Below are 20,644 nucleotides of genomic sequence, written 5' to 3'. Positions count from 1 at the left end.
TAATTAAGACAGAAAGCAACAGAAGACTGCTTAGCAGCTTTTGCTACAGAAATGGCAACTCTGGTCCGCGATACTGCTAATTCCAGCTGTGTACATGTGCTTAACGAGCAACTCCCCATCAAGGGCTGACAAGTTCAGTCTGTCTCGTTTAGAGCAAAAACACGGGTGGCCTGGATGTAATAGGAACTCAAATGACATCGAACTGGAGCATTTCTCCAGCAACGAACATTCTCGTCCCCCCACCCCCCCGCCTTGTCTCTGAGAACCAGGCCAGAGGGCCAAAGCCCTGCCCTCCGGGAGAACCGGGTGCCAGGAGAAGCGACCCGATAGTGCGGAGTAGCGACCCAAGAGCCGGGAGCACAGCCCGCGCCGGCTCCTCAAACTCCGCCCTTGGGAGCCGCCTTTATGTCTCCGCTGTTCTCGGTTCCTTCTTTCTCCCTCGGCAGGAAATGGCTCCCATTTTCTCCTCTCACGGTGGCCTTCGACCCAGGCGTCTTTGGGGCTCATTGATTGGGGTGCTTTTCAGTCTGTACTTTCCGGGGCTCAGGATTGCTCTGCCGGCCGCTGCCCTCCGGCCCCCCTCCGCGGGTCCCGGATCCCGCACACCCTGGGCGCGCCACTCTCCACTCCCGGCCGGGCGCGTCACAATGGCGCCTTCGCGGCCTCGCCCGCACCCAGCCGCGCTCCACTTCCAGCTCCATCTTCCCGGAGAGGTGGGGTTCTGCGGGGAAACAGGCCGGCGGGTGCGCGGGCTCCCGGGCTGTGGCTCCTGGGTGCTGGGTACAGGGCCGAGCGGGGACCGAGCAGGGACCGAGCAGGGACCGAGCAGGGACCGAGCAAGCCCAACATGGCGTGCGCCTGTCGGGCGAGAGTTGTGCACTCGGGCCTGCGCTGCGGTAGACCCCGCCCGGCGGAGGCCCCGCCCAGGGCGCGCTGCCAGGGGTTTCCATGGTGATGGTAAACTAGCCTCAACTGCCTCAGCTACTACTGCCAAGCTCCCCGCGTTCCACCCTCTTCTAGGTGCTCAGAGGGACGATCGAGGTGCGGGATGTGAAGAGCGGGAGCGTGGAGACTCGGATCCCGAGGTGAGGGGCGGGACCGGCGGCGGGTCCGAGGCTGAGGGCCGCACTACTGGGACCCACCGAGAACTGGGCCCTTGCGTGTGGGGACAGTGTGTGTGTATGTGGGGAGTCGGGGGGGGAGGATTCGTTGTAGAGGGAGCCAAGATTCTTGGCTCCAGTGGGGGGGAATCGCCAGTCCATCTGGGAAGATGGAGATGAGGGGATCTAGAGGGACTGAGTTTGAGGAATCCCTTTCTTAGGCCAGGGATGGCGGGGGAGTCCTAGACCCGCAGATCTGAGACGTCTGCGCCAGCCTGCAGGGACACCTTTAAGGGTAGTGAGACGTGGAGGGGTGGGGGTGGGGGCTCTTAATTAAAGGCAGTACATTCACATATTTCAAGAGTCACAAACTTGCACAAGGCTTTATTACTCAAAAACTTTTCTTTCTATCGCCATTTCCTGCCTCCCTGAGGAAATAATTTCCAACCTTTAAACTTGTCTTCTCCAGAAATTTTACTTCTTCCTCTTTTATCTGCATCTCTTCTCTGTGCTCTTCTTTTATTTGCTTTACTAAATTTGAACACTTCAGTCTGAAATATTTCCTCATTGATTTCCTTTGTCTCTTGGTCACACTTTGCTGCTGCCTGTGTGTAGTCAGCCGTTTGTTTTTCTTTACCTTTTCCTAGTCATACCCTTGACTGCTTTTTGCACAGGTTCCTTTTTGACATCTCATCTTGGAATAAGCCTAAATTCAGAGGGGTGGGAATGGGTCCAGAGCTTTGTCTCAGGCTCTCATATACTTTCTGTATGATCAAGATTTTCATGTGTAGTGGTTTTTTCATTTTAAAAATAAGAAATATGACATATAAGGATTATATTGGGAAACATGTCTTCAAGGTGATAAGAATACTACTTAACCTAAAATCTGTGTATGTACCACTAATCTTAATAGAGCTCTACCCTGATTTATAACTTTTGGTGTAGTATCAATCATTAACTGCCCCCATTACTGTTTTGAACTTTATACTTTTAAATTACTTGTTTTTAATTAGAATTTAACTAAAATTGTTTTTATTCCTTCCTCCCCAAAATGAATTGAATAGTTTTGATGTAGGAAAGATGTTAGGGTTCAAAGCCGAGAGCCAAGAAAGAATTCTTGAGACGTCTTTGGTGCAAAAAGATGATTTTTTTTTAAAAGATTTTATTTATTTATTTGACAGAGAGAGATCACAAGTAGGCAGAGAGGCAGGCAGAGAGAGAGAGGAGGAAGCAGGCTCCCCGCCGAGCAGAGAGCCCGATGCGGGACTCGATCCCATGACCCTGAGATCATGACCCGAGCCGAAGGCAGCGGTTTAACCCACTGAGCCACCCAGGCGCCCAAAAAGATGATTTTTTTAAAGCAGGGGGACAGGACTCGTGGGCAGAAAGAGTTACCATGGGGTCATGAGGTGTGGCCCATTGTATACTTTCAAGTTGGAAGGGGGTTAGGAATAGTGTAAGTCTCTAAGGAATTTTGGAAGCAAGGTTTCCAGGACCTTGAGGGGGCTAGCTATTGTTAGGAAAAAGTCATTTATTACAGTCTAATAAAACCTTAGTCATGTGACCCTTCATATGTATATTGGTGGGCCATATGCTTGGGGGATGATTACCAACACATATATTGGGGGATTAAGGGGGTTAGAGATAAGGGAAGTTTCTGAAGGAATTTTTATGTGTTAAAGTAGACTTACAGGATCTTAGGGGGAAGGGGTGTCAGGCCAGGATTGACTTTTGACCTTAGCAAAATATTAATATCAAGTTAGTTGAGTCCCTAGAGGAATGTCACTCAGCCTGTTTCAAGGACTTGTCAAGGTTCTGTAGGTAATAAGGAAATTTAATAATTTTTCTTCTGCCTTTGTTTACCACATCAGTTTTGCTTGTCTTTGGATTCTATATATTAATTGTTTTCACACTGTTTTCCTCAGTGCCTTTCTTTTGTTAATTAGCCTTGTCTGTTGTCTTCACAGGATTATTCTAAGACCAAGTATATAGCTATAATATTTTTTGCTGCTTTATAGTATTCCATTTAATAAGCAGGCAACAACTTACTTCTCCACTATTCTGTTAAAGGACATATAAGTTGTTTCCAGTTTGGGATATTATAAACAGTGGTATTTTGAACCAGCACATGTCTTCTGGGGGCACCCGTGATATAGGAAACAAAGGCAGAAGGAAATGTAGATAAAATTAAATGTCCATATAACCTGCAGCCCATTGACAAATACTTGAGGCAAGCAGAATATAATCATCCTTCCAGAAGCTCCTGTCTCCTAATTGTCTTAATGTTACTGACTTGCTAAACGGAAATACAATCTCCCTTTGACAATAGCGAGGTCTCTGATATCCTGTATCTTCTTTAGCTTATGAAGATCCTTTTGAAACTTCTCTTATCTCATGAATTCTTTCTTGGCTGTCAGCTCCCAACCTCACCCCACCAAACCTCACCTATATTCCAAAACTATGTCACATGTGCCAGACTTACTTTAGACCGTCCCTATTGCAGAATTCCTGGGTTCTAGAATTTGCCCACATTTAACTTCCTCACATAAAGATACTTAGTAAAACAGTTATACCAGTTTACCTCCCTCAAGCCAGTGGGACTGCTAGATTATAGAGTGAGTAAATGTTTAACTTTGTAAACAATTACCAAACTTTTCCAGAGTTTCTGTACCATTTTCCCATTAGCAATGCACGAGAGTTGCAGTTTGACATGTTTGCTAATTCTTGATATTGTGGGTTTTAAAAACTTAAAATATTTATTTTAGCCATTCTAATGGAGTATATGGCCATATTTTATTAGGGCTCTATTTACTTTTTTTAAAGATTTTATTTTTTTTAAGATTTTATTTATTTATTTGACAGAGAGAGATCACAAGTAGGCAAAGAGGCAGGCAGAGAGAGAGAGGAGGAAGCAGACTCCCTGCTGAGCAGAGAGCCTGATGCGGGACCCGATCCCAGGACCCTGAGATCATGACCTGAGCCGAAGGCAGCGGCTTAACCCACTGAGCCACCCAGGCACCCTTTTTTTAAAGATTTAAAAAATTTATTTATTTATTTGACAGAGAGAGAGAGAGATCACAAGTAGGCAGAGAGGCAGGCAGAGAGAGAGGGGGAAGCAGGATCCCCGCTGAGCAGAGAGCCCGATGTGGTGCTTGATGTGGGGCTCAATCCCAGGACCCTGAGATCATCCCAAGCCAAGGCAGAGGCTTAATCCACTGAACCACCCAGGTGCCCCTGAATGTTAGATCTTCTGTTACAGTCCCAGAGGTTCCTTCCTGAGGTTTGGTTCTGGTTTTTTGCTGCTCTTTGTCTGTCATTCAGATTGAGTAATTTCCATTATTTGTATTCAAGTTCACTGATACCCTGCTACTCCCCCTCCCCCTTCTTCATTCTGCTTTTGGGCCCATCTAGTGAGTTTTTTAGTTTGTAATTATATTTCTCAGTTATAGAATTTCTGTTTGGTTCTTTAAATCTTCTGTACTTTTTCAGTTGTTTCAAACATGTTCGTAGTTGCTCACTGAAGCATTTTTGTGATAGCTGCTTTAAAATCCTTGTTAGATATTGCAGATATTAGTGTTGATAATGGTTTTCTTTTCTCATTCAAGTGGCATTTTCATGGCTCTTGGCAGGCGAGAATTCTACCACTGAACCACCAATGCTTTCATGGCTCTTGGTATGACATTTCTTTAAAATTGGATCCTGGACGTTTTGAGCAATTTTTTGAGGCTCTGACTCTTACTAAATCTTCTGTGTTGTTGTTGTTCTTAAGATTTATTTATTTTTATTTTTTATTTTATTATTTTTATTATTTACTATTTATTATTATTTTATTTTTATTTTATTTTACTTGAGAGAGAGTGAGAGTGAGAGTGAGCGTATGAGCAGGGTAATGGGATAGAGGGAGAAGCAGGCTCCCCACTGAGCAGGGAGTCCAATGTGGGATTCCATTCCAGGACTCTAAGATCATGACCTTAGCTGAACGCAGATGCTTAATGACTGAGCCACCCAGGTGACCAGATTTATTTATTTTAGAGAACGATAGAGAGCAGGGGCGAGGGGTAGAGAGAGAGGGAGGGAAAATCTTCAAGTAGATTCCCCGCTGAGCACAAAGCATGTTGCCGGGCTTGATGCCAGGACCCTGAGATCATTCATGGCTGATCCAAAATCAAGAGCCCTACTATGCTCAACTGACTGAGCCACCCAGGCATCCCCTAAATCTTCTGTTTTTGGGAGTTCTTCTCTGATACCACACTGGCAAGAGAAGGAAAGATGCTATCTCATTGCTGCCCATTAAGGTAGAAATCCAAGTTCTCTACTTGGCCTCTGTTGACAGTCTGGAGATTGGGAATGGAAGGAATGCTTTATTCTACTGGACAGTAGTGGCTGTCAGGTTCCCCACTGGACCTTCAATGACGGCACCTTCATAGGAGGGTGCACTAGAAGAGGGGTAAGTCTAGGCTTCCTATTAAACCTTTGCTGATATGGGTAGGGGTGTTGTCACACTTTTTGTCTATGGAGTTTGGCTGGAGCAAGGTGTTTATTATCTCAAAGTTTTCTGTCTTGTAAGGCTGCCCCTCTCCTGTCCTTTTGCTGGAAAAAGCATGCTATTCTTAGGCTTTTAAAAATCTGCATCCAGGGGTGCCTGGGTGGCTCAGACGGTAAGTGTCTGCTTTCAGCTTGGGTCATGATGCCAGAGTCCTGGGATCAAGCTCCACATTGAGCTCCCTGCTCGGTGGGGATCCTACTTCTCCCTCTCCCACTCCCCCTGCTTGTGTTCCCTCCCTCACTGTCTCTCTCCATCAAATCAATAAGTAAAATCTTTAAAAATAAAAATCTGCATTCATTAACATTTTCAGATTGGTGGCTTTTTTTTTCCATCGGGTCTTTTTTTTTTTTTTTTTAAATAATTATTTATTTGAGAGAATAAGAATGAGAGAGAAAGAAGAAACAGCGGGGAGGGAGAAGCAGGCTCCTCGCCGAGCAGGGAGCCTCATGTGGGGGCTCCATCCCAGGACTCCGGGGTCATGACCTGAGCCAAAGGCGGACGTTTAACCAACTAAGTCACCTAGGTACCCCCAGATTGCTGGCTTTTCTTTCTTTTTTTTTTTTTTTTTAAGATTTTATCTATTTATTTGTCAAAGAGAGCGAGAGAGAGCGAGTACAGGCAGACAGAGTGGAAGGCAGAGTCAGAGGGAGAAGCAGGCCCCCTGCGGAGCAAGGAGCCCGATGCGGGACTCGATCCCAGGACGCTGGGATCATGACCTGAGCCGAAGGCAGCTGCTTAACCAACTGAGCCACCCAGGCGTCCCGATTGCTGGCTTTTCTAACACATAGTTGGTAGACACGAGGCAAAAAGAAAACCCAGGGACCCCAACATCATGTCATTTCTTGGGTCCTAAGATCCCTTCTTGATCTGCCATTTTCTCTCTACCTTTTAGTCTTATTTATTTATATAATGTTCAGCATGTTTAGTTGTACTTAGTTGGGGAATATGAGGTATAGCTACTCTATCTTGTCCTGCACTGGAAGTTTTGCCTTTATTTTGAAAGATATTTTTAGTATCTCTGCATATAAAGTTTTATCTTTCAATACTTTAAAACCATCATTCCAGAGGTGCCTGGGTGGCTCAGTGGGTTAAAGCCTCTGCCTTCAGCTCAGGTCATGATCTCAGGGTCCTGGGATCAGCCCCGTGTTGGGCTCTCTGCTTGGCAGGGAGCCTGCTTCCCTTCCTCTCTCTGCCTGCCTCTCTGCCTGCTTGTGATCTTTGTCTGTCAAATAAATAAATAAAATCTAAAAAAAAAAGTGTAGACTTAAAAAAAAGCCATCATTCCACTGTCCTATTTCTTACATTGTTTCCATTTTTTAATGTAAGAGTTAACAAAACTTTTGCATAAAAGATATTCTTTTACAGGTGACTTAGTCTCTCATATTTCTTTGAATATATTAGACACACATCTTTCAGAATCTCTTGTTTGGTGTGTTGGCTTATTTTCCTTCAGTATTAGTTTTTGTCCTTCCGGTTGCATAATACTCTTTGGGGTGTTGGTGTTTCTCAGATGTCATATGAGAGTCCTGCTGGCGTGACTCCAAATACTATTGACTTCTACCCTTTACTGGCAACAGGATGGAGCGTTGTGTGGTCTGGGTGCGGGAGACAGTAGTGAGGTGGCATTCCTAAGGTATCTTAGTTGCTGCCAGACACCAAAGGCACTTCTTTGAGGCTCTGGTCATACTAATTGTGTCCGCCTGGGAGTGGACCCACAGCTGCTTTCCAGCCGTCTGGGCTGGAGGAGGAGGGAGCCCCAGCCCTCCGACTGTCTGTGGTGCTTCTTGCCTCTTTTCATGCTGTCATCTTCTGCTATTCTTAGGCTTTTAAAAATCTGCATCCAGGGATGCAAGGGTCCTGAACTGTGGGTCCAACTCTGTGGTCATCCCATCTTTAAATCCTTTAAAATTGCATGTCCACTGAGGGTGATGCTTCTCATTTTCCAGCAATGATAGCCACTTATGTTTTTAAAATACCTTTTGTCATTTTTAGAGTTTTTGGTCCAAAGTCCTACTGAAGTATGTGCTCTGAGTGTCATTTTGATTCCATTCAATTATAGACTCTCTGTAATATCAGAAAGTGCTTGTAGGTGGGGTGGGCGTATCTGTACATGCTTTGGAATCAAGAGTCTTGGGATTAAATCTCAGCTCTGAAACCTATTTGATATTTTTTTTAAAGATTTTTATTTATTTATTTGACAGACAGAAATCACAAGTAGGTAGAGAGGCAGGCAGAGAGAGGAAGGGAAGCAGGCTCCCCACCAAGCAGAGAGCCCGATGTGGGGCTCGATTCCAGGACCCTGAGATCATGGCTTGCGCTGAAGGCAGAGGCTTCAACCCACTGAGCCACCCAGGCACCCCCCATTTGATATTCTTAAGGCCGTTTATATTTCACTTTACCTTCCTCATCTATAAAATGGGGAAAATAATGTTTATTATGTATTCTTGTTACATATATTAAATGAAAAATTATTCAGTTTTACTTTGTTTTCAGCCACAAAAGATTGCACCCAAACTAGTTTGATGCTCTCCTGTCCAGTGTCCCTTCACTGATGCTTGTTCCTGAAGGCATTAGAGGCCCAGCTCACCTTGGTGCTGTCTGCTGAATTTGTACAGAATTTCCAACATTGAAGATGGGTATCAAGTGTTCATTTCCTTTTTAGTTTAACTCTAAATAGAAGATATATCAAATGGTCTTAAAAAGGGGGCGGGGAAGAAACTGTGGAACACAGATATATTAAATTATTCAAGTCCCACAGAATCGAAGCAGCTCAGGGTTGAAGGGCAGTGTCATATATAGTATTAGTCAAACAGCTCAAGCTGATATAGCTTGTTTTATAGGAAAACTCCACTGGCTACAATCTAATCTTATACAGGGAGCCCAGGAAAAATGTGCAGCTTGTTATTACAGAAGTGGAAGCTGTGTGACCGATTTGTACCATGAAATTGTGAAATCAGTATTTTAAAAAAATTTCCTTTTCAGTATTTTGTAATGCCTCAAAATGTCTCTTGCATTTTGAGCTTGCTTCAGTTTATATTGTAGTAGTGTACCTCAGCAATTAAATGTGCATATTGAAATTATTTCAGTGAAATAAAAAAATAAAAATAAAATATCTAAAAATAAAATATCTAAAAATACCACGTTGCTGTAAACATATTTGAAAAATTCAATTAAAGGAATTAGATTCACCATTTTTAAAATTTTTGGTTTCTTGGGGCACCAGGGTGGCTCAGTGGGTTAAAGCCTCTGTCTTTGGCTCAGGTCATGATCCCAGGATCCTGGGATCGAGTCCGGAATCGGGCTCTCTGCTTTAGCCAGGAGCCTGCCCCCCCCCCCCCCCCCCCGCCCCCCACCTGCCTCTCTGCCTGCTTGTGCTCTCTGTCAAATAAATAAATAAAATCTTAAAAAAATTCTTTTTTTATAATTTCTTTTATCCTAATCCTTTTTTTAAGATCTTATTTATTTTAGAGAGAGAGAGAGCACACGTGAATAGGGGGAGGAACAGAGGCAGAGGGAGAGGGAGAGAATCTTCACGCTGAGTGCAGAGCCTGATGCAGGCCTCCATCCCGTGACCTTGACATCATAACCCTAATGGAAACCAAGAGTCCAACACTCAGCCAACTGAGCCACCCAGGAGCCCCTTTGTATCCTAATCTTTTTGGTTTTTCTTTTTTAAGTTTTATTTTTATTTATTTTTTTTTTTAAAGATTTTATTTATTTATTTTACAGAGAGAGATCACAAGTAGGCAGAGAGGCAGGCAGAGAGAGAGAGAGGAGGAAGCAGGCTCCTGCTGAGCAGAGAGCCCGATGCGGGACTCGATCCCAGGACCCTGAGATCATGACCCGAGCCGAAGGCAGCGGCTTAACCCACTGAGCCACCCAGGCGCCCTTAAGTTTTATTTTTATTTAAGTAATCTCTACACCCAATGTGGGGCTCAAACTCACAACCCCAAAATCAAGAAATATATATATATATATATATATATATATATATTTTTTTTTTTTTTTTTTTTTTTTTTTTTTAAAGAATCACATGCTTTTATGACTGAGCCAGCCAGGTGCTCCTCTAATCTGTTTTTCTTTATAATCCTTAAGGTAAGTTAAGATTTAACAACATTCAGTTTGTAAATTGAAACATGATACTGGGGACGCCTGGGTGGCTCAGTTGGTTGGATGACTGCCTTCGGCTCAGGTCATGATCCTGGAGTCCCGGGATCGAGTCCCGCATCGGGCTCCCAGCTCCATGGGGAGTCTGCTTCTCCCTCTAACCTTCTCCTCACTCATGCTCTCTCTCACTGTCTCTCTCTCAAGTAGATAAATAAAATCTTTAAAAAAAAAAAAAAGAAACATGATACTGTAGGTTTTTGGTCTTTGTGATTATATGAAATTGTGAAGCCTCAATTTAAAGCTTTCTTTTTTTTTTTTTTTAAGATTTTATTTATTTATTTGACAGAGAGAGAGATCACAAGTAGGCAGAGAGTCAGGCAGAGAGAGAGGGGGAAGCAGGCTCCCTGCTCAGCAGGGATGCTGAGGCAGGTGTGGGGCTCAATCCTAGGACCCTGAGACCATAACCTGAGCCAAAGGCAGCGGCTTAATCCACTGAGCCACCCAGGCGTCCCTTAAAGCTTTCTTTTTAACGTTAGTTCATTTTATTTTATTTTATTTATTATAAAGATTTTATTTATTTATGGGAGAGAGATTGAGCACGAGCTGAGTGGGGAGGCAGAGGGAGAGGAAGAAGCAGGCTTCCCACCAAGCAGGGAACCCCAAGAGGGGCTCTATCCCAGGACCCCCTAGCGTCATGACCTGAGCCAGAGGCAAACACTTAACCCACTAAGCCATGCAGGTGCCCCCTTGTAGTTCATTTTAAGTCTGTTTTGTTAAAGTGAAACATTTTAACTAAAATTGCTATTACCAAGTTAAATTATCTTTCGCAGAAAGATTCAAGGACTCAGGATATGGTTATCCTTGTGGCTAAGATTTATTACATTATAAGGACCCAAAGCAGACTCACCAGAGGGAAAAAGGCTCATGGGGTGATATCTAAAAGAAACCAGACCTGAGCTTCCCAGACTCCCCTTACTGGAGTGAGACAGGATGCACTGAATTCCCCCAGCAACAAGTAGCAACAACTTTTGTGAAGCGCTGTCTACGCGGGAAGCTCACCAGAGGCTAGGAATTCACGTTCTTCCTCAGGAGTCATGGAGGCACACATTGCTGGCGTTACCGTGCCAGTCGCTGAAATTCCAGATGCTCCGAAGGAAAGCAGGTGTCCGGCATACATTTTGTTTGTCAGTTTAAGTGCCGTGGGCCACTCTTACCATTTAGGGAAAGTTTTGTATGAGTGTAGGCAACTGTTTACCAGGCCAGTTCTCAGATGCCAGCCAGGGACCAGCCTTGCAAGCAGGCCTTGATAAGGTTAGCAGGTTCAGGCCTGCTGTGTTAAATTCTTTTTGGCATGAAATAGAAATGGTATAAACAAACCAATTAAACAACTGAAATGATCAGAATGGATTAAAAAAAGACTCATTGTGTAAAAAAGTCTAGGTAGTTTTTTTTTTTTTTTGAGATTTTATTTGGTTACCTGATTTTTTTTTTAAAGATTTTATTTATTTATTTGACATGCAGAGATCACAAGTAGGCAGAGAGGCAGACAGAGAGAGAGAGGAGAGAGAGGAGAAAGCAGGCTCCCCGCGGAGCAGAGAGCCTGATGCGAGGCCCGATCCCAGGACCCCGGGACCATGACCCGAGCTGAAGGCAGATGCTTTAACCCACTGAGCCACCCAGGCGCCCCTTGGTTACCAGATTTAATTTGATGGGGTTCTCTTCATGTTAAATCATTAGTAAAATGTTGCATTGGGCTATCAGAAATCTTTAGTTCTGTTACAAGAGTGTATTATCTCCCTGGTCCTGTTCTAAAATCATGTTCAGAGTCTTATGGTGTATTTTCTATATTCCAGTCACAAGAACCCTCTTTGGTTATTAATAAAATCCGGGGAGGTGCTTTAGCAGCTCAGGTGCTCCTGCGAGAGGTCTGCCTCCCGCCGTGATTGTAATCTGTGGCCATGATACTACTATTTTCTTAAGGCTGCTGTACAAATTGCCACAAATGTGGTAGCTTTAAACAGAAATTCTCTCACAGGTCTATAGAAGCCAGAGGGGTTGGTAAAATCGACTCTTATCTGGTGTTTCTGAGAGGGGCTCCATGCCAGTCCCCTCTCCTAGCTTTTCATGGCTTCCGGCAGTCCTTGGTGTTCCTCGGTTGGTGGCTGCCCTACCATTTCTGCTACCATCTTCACATGGCTTTTTCTTCTATGTTATCTCGGTACAGCTCCTTTTCTGTGTCTTATAAGGACACCCGTCATTGGATTTAGGGCCCATCCTAATCCAGGATGATCTCATCGTGAGATTCTTTAATTATATACCTGCAAAGAACCTTATTCCAAATAAGGTCACCTTCACACGTTCCAGGGATTAGGACTTGGACATAATCCTTTTGGGAGGCCGCAATTAAACTCACTACAGTACTAGTTTGTTTACTAAATGTAACAACTTGCCCGAGCCCCTGTTTTGGTCAGGAATGGTGCCAGGCCCTGGAAATAGAAAGATGACTAAGAGTGATACCTTTTTTAACATCACAGAGCGTAATTCCAAAAAAAAAAGATATAAAACCCCTCACACACATAATGAAATCTAAGTATAATGAAGAGATAAATACAAATCTTGTGGAAACACAAATTGGGATTCTCACAAAAGAATTCCTTAAAAAGAATGTTTGCCTAAAACTGCCCTGTCTGATACGAAGCCACATGTGGCTGTTGAACACTTGAAATGTGGCTGTTGTGACTAAAGAACCGAATTTTTCCCGATGCCTGGGAGGTTCAGTCGTTAAGTATCTGCTTTTGTCTCAGATCATGATCCCAAGGTCCTGGATCAGGGCCCTCTTGGGGCTCCCTGCTTGTTGGGAGGCCGGCTTCTCCCTTTCCCACTTCCCCTGCTCAGTGTCTCTCTCTGTTAAATAAATAAAATCTTAAAAACAAAAAACCTGAATTTTTCCTTTTAGTTTTTTAAAGATTTATTTATTTATTTTTTTATTTTGAAGGAGTGAGTGAGCATGCTCAGGGGGAGGGGCAGAGGGAGAGAATCTTTCAAGCAGAGACTCTGCCGAACATGGAGCCCAAGGCTAAGGGGCTCGATCCCACGACCCATGAGATCATGACCTGAGCTGAAACCAAGAGTCGAGGGCTTAACCAACTGAGCCACCCAGGTATCCCTCCTTTTAATTTTAATGTAAGTGTGTATTAAATATAGATATTTGGGGAAAAAATACAGATACTTAATTTAGTTACTGGTATTACGGAAAACTTTTAAATGTGCCTGGAATGATTTGGTATATAAATATTTTTTCAGTAGTAAATTTTAGGGGCTTCTGTGTGGCTCAGCTGGTTGGGCATCTGCGTTCGGCTCAGGTTGTGATCCCAGAGTCCTGGGATTGAGTCCTGCATCTGTCTCCATGCTCAGCAGGGAGCCTGCTCCTCCCTCACACTCTGCCTGCTTGTGCTCTCATTCTGTCAAATAAATAAAATCTTTTTTAAAAATAGTAAATTTGGGGGCACCTGGGTGGCTCAGTGGGTTAAGCCTCTGCCTTCTGCTTGGGTCATGATCTCGGGGTCCTGAGATCGAGCCCCGCGTCGGGCTCTCTGCTTGGTGGGGAGCCTGCTTCCTCCTCTCTCTCTGCCTGCCTCTCTGCCTACTTGTGATCCCTCTCTGTCAAATAAATAAATAAAAACTTTAAAAAAATAAAAATAATAAAAATAAATAGTAAATTTTATGAAATCTAAATACAGATAAAATATTTCTTTTCTTTTTAAATTTTATTTATTTGACAGAGAGAGAGGCAGGGATTGATGGAATACAAGCTGGGTAGTGGGAGAGAGAGAAGCAGGCTTCCCGCTGAGGAGGCAGCCCGATTCGGGATTCAATCCCAGGACCCTGGGATCATGACCTGAGCCAAAGGCAGAGGCTCAACGACTGAGCCACCCAGGCACCCCAGATAAAATATTTCTGATGAAAATTTAGTAATTGAATTGAGATGCTCTTAAGTGTGAAATACACACCAGATATTGAAGACTTAGTACAAAAAAAAAAAAAAAAAGCTTCATTGTATTGTCTCCATTTCCTCATCTGGAAATTGATTGACAACACTTTCACTGTGCTGATCATATTAGCAATCTATTTGGAAAAGCACTGTCAGTTTCAAATTTCACATCGTTTTATTATTGGAGAGTTTATAATGCCTACTAATTAGTGGTAGGATGAAAGAGGAGTGGAGTATTAGAAAAGTGTTCCTGCATCTCAAGTAAAAACTGTACTGGTTCTCAGAGGAGGAGGACGATAGCATGCTAAGAATAAGGGACTTATAAAATCCAAATTGATGAAAGTGTGTGAAATAAATATCAGAGGCATAAAACTCTTTGTAATAAAAAATGTAAAGTACCTTGATAATTTTTGTATTGATTACATGTGGAAATAATATTTTGAATATTTAAAAAAATGTTATTGAAGTTAATTTCACCTGTTTCTTATTTTAAATAAAATTTAAAATTACATATATGATTCTCATTATATTTCTTTTTTAAAAATTAAAAACATTTGTAATTTTTAGACAAAAAGAGAGTATGTGACCAGTGGGGAGGACCAGAGGGGAAGGGAGAAGAAGGGGGACAGAATCTCAAGCAGACTCTGAGCTAAGGGCAGACCCCAATGCTCGACTCCATCCCACAACCCTGTGATCATGACCTGACTCTGAGATCATGACCTGAGCCAAAACCAAGTCAGATATGAAACCAAGAGTCATGCTCAACCAACTGAGCCACCTGAGCTCAACCAACTGAGCACCCCATCTCATTATATTTCTACTGAACTACAGCACTGCCAGGTCTAAAATGGTGAAAGGGAATGAGATTAGGGAAGAAAGAGTATTTCACAGAAGAGAAAGAGGTATTCTGGGTCATGATAATTAATTACTGAATGAATGTATGGATTTAGTTTTATCCCAATGCCCTATTGCTAGATCCGCCTCCTCCACCTTTAAAAAAAAAACAAAACAGGAATGTGAAAGGGTGAGAAGGAAGAGCATTTGTACATGTCTCAGTGTTAATCTCCACCTTTGGGCATGGGGAGCAGTCAGAACAATAGTAGTCTACCTTTATCTCCAGAGGAATTTACTGAATCTGGGACATTCTTAATGCATTCTGAGTGAAGTATCTGGGAAAAAAAAATCTTGATAATATCTCTGGAAATTTTTGAAACCAGAGATCCCTGTCAGATTAAAAAATCTTTAATCATTACAGTCTCTTAAATTTTTTTGCCTTTTTAAAAAAAGATTTTATTTATTTATTTGACAGAGATCACAAGAAGGCAGAGAGGCAGGCAGAGAGTGAGGGGGAAGAGAGCTTCCTGCTGAGCAGAGAGCCAGATGCAGGGCTCGATTCCAGGACCTTGAGATCACACCTGAGCCAAAGGCAGAGGCTTAACCCACTGAGTCACCCAGGCACCTCCTTTTTTACCTTTTTAAAAAGGGATTTTACTTTACTATTTTTTAAGTAGGTCTCACACCCAATGTGGGGCTTGAACTCTGGACCATGAGATCAGGAGCCTCACACTCTACCAACTGAGCCAGCCAGGTGCCAATATACACAGCAAAATTTATCTTTTTTATTTTTTTAAAAAATATTTTATTTATTTGACCGAGAGAGAGAGAGCACAAGTAGGCAGAGTGGCAGGCAGAGGCCCAGAGGGAGAGCAGGCTCTTCACCGAGCAGGGAGTCGGATGCGGGGCTCCATTGTAGGACCTGGGGATCATGACCTGAGCTGAAGGCAGCCTCTTAACCGACTGAGCCACCCAGGTGCCCTGCAATATTTATCATCTTAACCATTTCTTTAAAATATTTTTAGAGAGTGCGAGCAGGGAGAGAGAGAATCTCAAGCTGACTCCCCACTATCTGAGGCAGGGCCCTATCTCAAAACCCCGAGATCAGGACCCAAGCTGGAATCAAGAGTTGAAAGCTTACCTGATGGAGGCCCCTAGGCACCCCTGAACCATTTTTAAGCTACAAAGAGAAAACCAGAATACAAGGGAAGAGTTGAAAAATGGAAGAAAAAATGCAGAAGAACATCCAGAAGAGAAATAAGAGAAATATGGGTGGGTGCGAAGAACTTCACACACACACACACACACACACACACACACACGGCCTGTTTGCTTTCTATGGAGGACATCACACTCTCCTTCCTTCTGGGAATTTGTCACTCTCAGTAATCCTGCCCCCAGATTTACCTCTTTGTATAGTCCCCTCCCACATTGTGTGAGGGTTGCCTGTGCCATCAATAGAATGCAGCAGAAGTGGCATGTCACTTTTTAAAAATTTTTTTAAGGTTTTATTTATTTGAGAGAGAGACAGTCAGAGAGAGCATGAACAAGGAGAAGGTCAGAGGGAGAAGCAGACTCCCCTTGGAGCTGGGAGCTGGGACTCGATCCCGAAACTCCGGGATCATGACCTGAGCCGAAGGCAGTCGTCCAACCAACTGAGCCACCCAGGCGTCCCGGCATGTCACTTCTGGGGCAAGTTTCTGAAGGACACTATGTCTTCTGTCTCTCGTTCTCTCCCCACCCGCCTCAGACTGGTTGTCCTGAGAAAAGCCCGTTGCCATGTTGAGACGCTCCCAAGGCCAGGAAGCGAGGCGCCTGCCAATAGCCATGTGTTGTGTCATCCTGGAAGCTGATCCTTCAGCCCTGGCCAAGCCTTCAGGTGGCTGCAGCCTGGCTGAGAGCTGTGTTGCCACCTCAAGAGAAAGCCTGAGACAGAACTATAGAGATGAGCTACTCCTGACTCTCAGAAGTGGTGTGAGATAATAAACATTTTTTAATTTAAGCCGCCAGATTACGGGTTATTCGTTATGTAACAAATAACAAATAACTAGTAAAACAAATAATAAACGCCTGAAAATCTGTGATTGTAGCAATTTCCTTTTTTTAAAAAAGCTGTCTTTTTTTTTTTTTTTTTTTTTTTTTTTAAGGATTATTTGGTGTGTGTGAGAGAGCACAAGTAGGGACAATGGAAGGCAGATGGAGAAGCAGGCTCTCCACTGAGCAAGGAGCCTGATGCGGGACTTGATCCCGGGACGCTGGGACCGTGACCAAAGGCAGATGTTTAACCGACTGAGCTACCCAGGCGTCCCTGTAGCAATTTCCTAAGAACTAAATTGCAAAGGGACACTTGTCTCACTATTTTCGTATGTGCACAAGCAGTTTGCTGGACATCAATATATCGAGTTGATAGAAGACTAACACAGTGACTGAAAGAAACAAAACAGAAAAACAGCATCACTTCCTTAGGACTTCATCCCTTTTGTCATTTCCGTCAGTTATGTCGAGTTCCCCTTCTGCAGGTTCCTCGAGCTGTAAATCTAGAGCCCTTAAATTGGTGACAGTGTTGATACTCCCTGGCCAGCTATTGCTTCTGGAGCTCTATGTTCGGTTTGAGTTTCACTTCCAGCATTGTAACTTCCGCTTTCTTTGTTGTAATTTTATCTTCATTGGCCGATTCCCCCTTAGTTATCTAATTTTAAAAAAAATGCCATTTGAGTTTGTATAATAGTTTGACTCTGTATTTAACCCTGGATTGATGACAGCTTCCAGCTCTACCCCTTTCTTCTCCCTCTGCCCTGTGTCACAGCAAGCAGATGAGAAAACCCATGTGCTCCCCTCTGACTCTGGAGGGAAGTTCAAGTCCCAGCTCCAGCCACCCCTTAATTACAATAAAACCCTTAAGCCAGTCTTTTCCAAGCTCTCACAAGCCATTTTTGGATTGAGTGGTAACTATCCCTATTCACTCCACAAAGCCCCATTATATGAATAAACAACCTAAATTTAAAAATTAATAAATAACTAATAAATAATAATAATAATAAACTTAAAAAATGTAGGGTGCCATCCGTTTTAACATCCAAACCAAACTTGGGGTGGGGAATCCATCTCATTTCTTCAGGGTATCAAAGATAAACACAGCTGGACATTAGTTAAGGTGGTGAAAATAGATTCTATTCAGTAACTACTGACAGTAGGGGAAAGAGTTGAGCTCCATTCTAATTTTGCAGAGGTGATAGGATATTTTAAAAGGAGAATGTGGTGGGGAGCAAGGAGAGACTCAGAAAAGTGAAATATTAAAAAGTAGACATGCAGAGCGCCTGGGTGGCTCAGCCAGTCAAGCATCCAACTCTTGGTTTTGGCTCAGGTCATGATTTCAGGGTCCTGAGATCGAGCCCCACCTGGGGCTCTACCTTGTGCCTGGAACCTGCCTAAGATTCTCCCTCTGCTGCTCCCCCACTTGAGAGCCTGCTCTCTCTAAAAAAAAAATAAAAAGGACAAATGCAATTAGGTCAGCTGCATCTGTAATTATCGAAATTAGAATTCTTTCCTCCCACAGAGACTGAAAGACACAGGCCCTATCCTTCCCGAGGAATACATTTCATTTCAAGGATCTGGCTTTCAGGTCCTTGACAGAGCTATGTCTGAGTTGTAGGAGATACATATACATCTCAAAGGGACAGAGGAAGAATTCACAGTGAACACTCTAAGGGAAGTCAGCAGCCTGTCCTCCCTGTTGGCTGGCACAAACAGCAAATTCTGGCGGAGTTGAGTTTTTTTGGCCTGACATTTTAATGGTGTGTGTATCTGTGTGTGTCTGTCTGTGTCTGACAAGCAAGGTGTGTGTGTGGGGGGGGGGGGGGGGCATGGGAGTGGTTGGGATAATCATAAGGACACAGCCTTATGTTGGTAGAAGCTATGCTAGAATTTGTCTCTCAGGAGAGATTTGGGCAGAATCCATATGTGCTCACAATTCTGCAATTCTCAGGAACTAAAACAGTTTACCAACGGGAGACAAAGAGCCCACACAACTACAACTGTTGCTGTCCCTGTGTGAATTGAGGAACAGATTTGCAGTGACTGGTGACCAACAGACTTTGAAAGGAGAGATGGGACTTGTCACTGATCATGATGTGTAGCCATTATTAGTGTAGTGATTTGTAGACCAAAGAGCTAGCAGCTGTTTGTACTTTATGTGATTACTGACAGTTAATATAAAGTGGTAACTGAAGTTTGAATCATGTTGTTGGGGTCCTGGTATTTTTTAACTAAACCATGGTGACTGAAATTCATGCATATGTGAACCGTGCAGAAGACTGCCTGTTGAATGCAGTGCTGTCACATTTTTATGGGAATTTAAATTGTGCAAATTTAAAATAATGTGAATAAATACTTGAAAAGTTGTATGTTATATGCAAAGTTTGAAATAATGTGATTCTCAATATTTTAAAAAATTATTGGGAGTCATAGAATTTTAAAATTCTCTTAAACAGTAACTTGAGGTCAGTATTTGTTATTACTTAACACACAAAATTTGACTATCATGTGTCAGTCTCGTATAAGTGCTGTTTGTGTGCTTTGAAACATTCCTTTTGTGAATGATCTGCAGACTCGTGTTGCCACTCTAATATTTGGTGTTGCTGAAATAAAAATCTTTTTTTAAAACCAACTAACCCAAATATTTACTCAGGAGTGGTATTCATACTTGTGCTGTAAAACATGCCTGAAAATTGATAACTTTGGAATGGAACTTTTATTTTTATTATTTTTTAAAGATTTTATTTATTTATTTGTCAGAGAGAAAGCTTGAGCTAACACAAGCAGGGGAAGCAGCAGGCAGAGGGAGAACGAGGCCTTCGACTGAGCAAGGAGCCAGATGTGGGACTTGATCCCAGAAAATAGGAAGCAGAATTAAAACAAAATTTCTCTATCCTATTGGTAGATTTATGCTCTTTGAGAATGCACTTACTACACTTATTCCAGTGGGAAAATCAGTACTACATTATCTAGAGAGTAAATTTTGCCTTGTTTTCACTTACCCATTCCTTACATCACTACTATGTACTATAATGTGTGGGTTTTATTGTTTTGGGGTTTGTTGAATCCTGGTTTTTATTTTACTTATTTATTTACTTATTTTAAATACTTTATTTTTTAGACAGAGAGAGAGGCACACAAGCAGAGGGAGCAGCAGGCAGAAGGAGAGAAGCAGATTCCCACTGAGCAGGGAGCTCACCGCGTGGGACTCCATCCTCAGGATCCCAGAACCCCAGGATCCCAGGATCATGATCTGAGCCAAAGGCAGCTGCTCAACTGACTGAGCCACTCAGGCCTCCCAGAATCCTGGTTTAAAAAAAAAAAAAACAACTTCAAAAAACTTAACAAAATCTTTGTAGTAGACATTTTGGAACAATTGGGGAAATATGAATATGGAGTTGATACTAGAAGGTTTTTGTGGAATTACTGTGTGGTAATGTTATTGTGATCATGTAGGAGTACGTCCTTAATCTTATCAGATCAATGATGACATATTCAGGGCTGAAGTGTCATCATAAATGACTGACTATACATTTAGATAGATAAAATAAACCTGGCAAAATATAACAGCTGTTGACTCTAGGTGAGGTGTTTATGTGTGCTCATTGAATTCTTTCAAATTTTCTATTTGAAATTATCAGTAAGAGCCGGGACATATATTGACCGAGAAAATGTTTATATTCTTCACTGAAAACATGCTATAATAGTCATACCCTTAAAATGCATTTGTATAATGCCCTTAAAATGCATTTGTATAAAGATTGTGCACAGTCATCCACGGGAGATCGGGCTGCGTGTGGTAGTCGTTTTTAGTTTGTGTGTATTTTTATTCATCTATAATTTTTATGCATTACAAGCAATTTTGAGAAGCTGGCACTATCATTTTATTATCATTACGACTACTGCCGACACCACCAGCTCTGTGGTAGGAAAAGCTCTGCGGTCACGGGCTTGTTTTCTTTTATAATGTTCGCACTGTCTGTATTTTTCTCGAGCGTTCCCTTCTGGTCAGTCTGCGAAGCTGAAAGTCGG

General features: G+C 42.8%; 1 protein-coding gene across 3 annotated transcripts; it reads left to right on the top strand.

Moving 5' to 3' along the window:
• The first annotated feature begins 106 nt into the window (after positions 1-106).
• LOC132016607 (uncharacterized) lies at positions 107-20,506 on the top strand. Of its 3 annotated transcripts, none has more exons than XM_059398085.1 (3): positions 107-713; positions 1,021-1,085; positions 16,329-16,659. In XM_059398085.1, exons 1-3 carry the CDS (start codon positions 192-194, stop codon positions 16,429-16,431), a joined length of 690 nt encoding a protein of 229 aa, XP_059254068.1. In that variant the 5' UTR covers positions 107-191; the 3' UTR covers positions 16,432-16,659. The 3 variants fall into 3 exon arrangements, 1 of the variants encoding a protein (XP_059254068.1); XR_009403955.1 differs by lacking the exon at positions 16,329-16,659 and adding an exon at positions 19,734-20,479 and having other exon boundaries at positions 313-713; XR_009403954.1 differs by lacking the exons at positions 107-713; positions 16,329-16,659 and adding an exon at positions 19,734-20,506 and having other exon boundaries at positions 720-1,085.
• Positions 20,507-20,644: the final 138 nt, after the last annotated feature.

This window comes from Mustela nigripes, chromosome 4 (genome assembly GCF_022355385.1).
Source record: "Mustela nigripes isolate SB6536 chromosome 4, MUSNIG.SB6536, whole genome shotgun sequence".
In the NCBI taxonomy this organism is placed as follows: Eukaryota; Metazoa; Chordata; class Mammalia; order Carnivora; family Mustelidae; genus Mustela; species Mustela nigripes.
This window is presented reverse-complemented; position numbering and strand designations above follow the sequence as displayed.